The sequence below is a fragment of the Antrostomus carolinensis genome, unplaced genomic scaffold (assembly GCF_000700745.2).
Source record: "Antrostomus carolinensis isolate BGI_N321 unplaced genomic scaffold, ASM70074v2 scaffold1838, whole genome shotgun sequence".
NCBI classification, from domain to species: domain Eukaryota; kingdom Metazoa; phylum Chordata; class Aves; order Caprimulgiformes; family Caprimulgidae; genus Antrostomus; species Antrostomus carolinensis.
The window spans coordinates 62304-66290 of NW_010332074.1; the positions used below are offsets into that span (position 1 = coordinate 62304).

Here is a 3987-nt window from a genome sequence, read left to right on the forward strand (position 1 = left end):
ACTACAAGTTTGAGCAGGATTTGGAATAAAGTGATAGAAAAAAGCTTAAACAAAGAGAGCACAAATTGAGATCTGTTAGTAGATTATTTTAGCTTAGTCCAAAGCAATGGGGATCCCTTTCCCTTTAACTTCTTGTCTCCTTGGGAATGTAGAGAAGGTTTATACTGCACCTGAGAGATCTGGTGTCTCTGATAGGTCGATCCAGAGGTAGCTTATCACTGAGATAAACATTATACCCGTAACTTAAGAACAGATTCTGTGCAACAGTTTGCTCCTCCTCCCTCAAATTTGCACCCCAGCGTTTGAATAAAACTGAGTGCGGGTACAGCAGACGGTGTACAATCTTCTTTTCCTCCTTTGCATTATCAGCTTTGTGTACTTCAGACTTGGAGTTATCTTGCCGCTTCAGCTCATGTTCTATTTGTTTTATATTTTCATGGAATGCTTCCACCGATTTTGCTGATTGAAAATAAAAAAGGGATCTATTATAACAGCAAGTGAGAATACTCTCTATCATCATAACTGAGACAAATTCTCCTTATAACACTGCAGGTCAAGAAGTCTGTGAAGTTGCAGATAAACTGATATTCACATGAGAGCAGCACCAGAACCTCCCTCCTACAGAATGATTCTTAAACATCACATTTCACAATACCCTGCTTAGGTTCTGCTCTCAATTGCACAAGTGCAAAGCAAGGGATGCTCTGCTGGCATCAGTGGAGAAATCTGGGAGAAGAGGCAACATACAAATTGTTAAATTGGGCCCAAATAATTTCCAATATGTTATGTTTGAGTTACACTAATGTGTTAAAAATCCATGATGGGATTCTCATCTAAGTCAGGTTGTTGATACCATATTTATCTTGGAGGTAAATACAGTAAATGACTCCTCTGTTATCACCTTTAATAAGCTTACTGGAATCTTTTGACTTCTACTCAGAAAGATTTGAAAAGGGTGTACCCTAATCTCTCAAGGGTTTGTTAGGTACACAATATTGTGTCATAAAGAAACAGCACAGATAGGCAGTAGAAGGTAATTTAGAACATCTTGTTCTTGAAGGGAAATACTGTAAATGAGCCCTTTGCAGCATCTTTTGAAAAGATTATTGTCAGTTTTGACTTCTGCTCTAGTAGAAAACTTTGAACAGGGTGAATGCTGTGTCTCACGCTATTGTTAAATTTATAGTATTTGACTCTGCCATATAAAAAAGGCACAGAAAACCTGTGTGAGTTAAAGCTTTCTACAATAAATTACTGTCTGGTGAATGAGGGGAGAGGAGTGGATGTTGTTTAAACTCAAGAAAGGCTTTTGACCCTGCCTCTCACAACATCCTCATACACGAGCTGAGGAAGTACGCACTAGGAAAGTGGATAGTAATGGGGATTGACCTGCCAAGATCAGAAGGTTGTCATCAGTGGCACAAAGTCCAGATGGAGGTCAGTCACTAGTGGTGTATCCCAGGGGTCAATATTGGTTCCAATACTGTTTTAATATGGTCATTAATGGCATTGCAAATGGGGCAGAGTGCACCGTCATCGAGTCTGTGTATGATATCAAACTGTGAGAAGTGGCTGATACACCAGAGAGTTCTGCTGCCTTTCCAAGGGACCCGAAGGGGCTGGAGAAATAGGCCAACAGGAACCTCATTAAATTCAACATAGGCAGAGTGCAAAGTCCTGCATCTCTGGGGGAACAATCCCATGGACCAGTACCAGCTGAAAAACAGCTCTGCAGAACAGGACCTGGGGGTCCTAGTGGACACCAAGTTGAAGGAGCCAACAGTGTGCCCTTGCGGCAAAGGCGGCCAAAAGTATCTTGGGCTATATTAGGAAGAGCAGGTCGAGGGACACGATCCTTCCCCTCTACTCAGCACTGGTGAGGCCACACCTGGAGTATTGTGTCCATTTCTGGGATCCTCAGTACAAGAAAGACATGGACATACTGGAGTAAATCCTACAAAGATCCACTAAGATGATGATGAGACTGGAGCATCTGTTATACAAGGAGAAGCTGAGAAAGCCTGAGAAGGCCTGGGGGGAATGACACTTACTGATGCATACAAATACCTTATGAGAAGGACTAACAAAGACTGAGGAAAAGTCTCCTCCTATAGTCCACTGAAAGGAGAAAAGGCAGTGGGCACAAACTGAAATACAGGGAATTGCATTTAAACATAAGATTTTAATTATTTATTTTTTAGAAGCTACTGGAGTGACAAAAACCTGGAACAGATAAACCAGATAGGTTGCTAAGTCTCCGTCCTTGGAGATATACAGATCCCAACTGGACGAAGTCCTGGATAACATGCTCTAGCTGATCATGCTTTGAGCAGAGGTATTAGCAGAATAGACCATCTCCAGAGGCGCCTTCCAACCTCAACTATTAGATGTTTCCATGACTAAGTATTGAAGTGAAGACTTCAGCTTTCTTTCAAATAGCTCTAAAATAACCTAGAAAAATATGTCCCACTATTGATGTCCATGAGAACAGGTGCCAATGAAGACACTATCAGCAATAAGTGACATTATGGGATATTGGTGCTTGGAATAGGGGATATTAAACCTGACCAAGCTGTATGGGGAAAATTCCTCACCAAGCTCAAAGGTGCCTCAAGTGGCATTTGATACAGCTGGTTTCAGGCTTGAATGAGTGAGACATTCTAAGTATCTTCTTCTGTTCTACATAGCATGCATAGGAGATGTGGATGACGTGACAGTTAAAGCAATGCCAGCCAGCAGTGTTCTGTCTGCTTTAGCCCTCCACCACTGCTATGAGATGACAAGATTCAAATAACAAAAAAAATTAGGAAATCAAGGGGTCCAAAGGAAATAGAGAGGTGGATTCTTCAGCCCTTATTCAGATGGCTCTGTTGTGCCCATTTCCCAACAGTCCAACCCACAACAGATACCTGAAAACAAGGTCAAAATTCACAAACCCCACTGTGAGAAAGAAAAGGCCCTTTCTAATTTAACATTGCTTGTGCAGAAGTAGATCTGCTGGGATGCTGTTGGCCTTTCACTGTCATGGCATGAGAGAGAAACAGTCCTGTCAGCAGATTTCAGCTAATGCTGCTTGGGAACAGAGTCCAATCAAGCAGGTTCAACAGCAACTCCATTGTATGTGAAGGGAATAGACAGAGTGATTCACAGTTCCCCTTTTTGCTGCTCACCCACACAGCAGAGGCTGAGGAAATGGGGCATTTCCAGTTTCTTTCAAAAACAGCTTTTTATGGCAAACAAAATAATGACATGAATAAGAGCCACCTGAGATAAGTATGCTGGTACAATCACCTTCAAATTGCTTAACACTTCTCAAAGAGTTCAGAGTCAGGAGCTGTCTAATATGCAAAAACCACCATGATGATTGTGAAAGACTTCATTGGTCAGTGTGAAAGTAGAGAAGTTGTCAAATATTTTTCAAGACTACAAGAAGAAAAAAAAAAAAAAAAATAAAGGCACTCAGTGCCCAAGAAAAACCAAAAAAGCATTTTCACTGCTATCTACTATTCTGTCCCTCAGAAAATCTAGATACCTAATCCTCAAAAAAGTTAAGCAGTATGGAAGTTTACTTACAGAGGTTATAAATGTTCCAGTCCAAATGGTCCAGTCTCTGAAGGATGCTATTTTCTTGGTTCAGAGATCGAGGATTAACTTCCAAGGAATCAAGTCTTCCCTCTCTTTGATCTCGCAGTAAGTGCACAAAATAACACACAAAACCTGCGTTGATGATTAACAGTGCAACCTTATGAGGTCTCTTCCAGGGTGCCATTGTAAGCTTCAAGAAACTCAGCGTCTTGCTGCTGGTTGGAGTTTGTGGTTCTGGCTCTGCACCGAGTCTTCTATCCAAATGCACTGTTTCAAACTGCCTCTACTTGACTGAAAGCTTAGACTGCCGAGGTGAAATAATTGAGTCTAATGAGTCACAGAACTGACGATGATAAGGTACAGTTTACAGGTGTTTTCACTTGTGTGGTTATATGTATCTGT

General features: G+C 41.4%; 1 protein-coding gene across 1 annotated transcript in view; it reads right to left on the reverse strand.

Moving 5' to 3' along the window:
- The window catches only part of GALNT8 (polypeptide N-acetylgalactosaminyltransferase 8), a 20045-nt gene extending 16276 nt beyond the window's left edge, over nucleotides 1–3769 (reverse strand). Inside the window, exons 1-2 of the mRNA XM_029086312.1 lie at nucleotides 3574–3769; nucleotides 171–459 (exon numbers count right to left, since the gene is read on the reverse strand). Of these exons, the coding sequence (XP_028942145.1) occupies nucleotides 171–459; nucleotides 3574–3769 (485 nt within the window). The remainder of the gene's footprint in view (nucleotides 1–170; nucleotides 460–3573) is intronic.
- Between the last annotated feature and the right edge of the window lie 218 nt (nucleotides 3770–3987).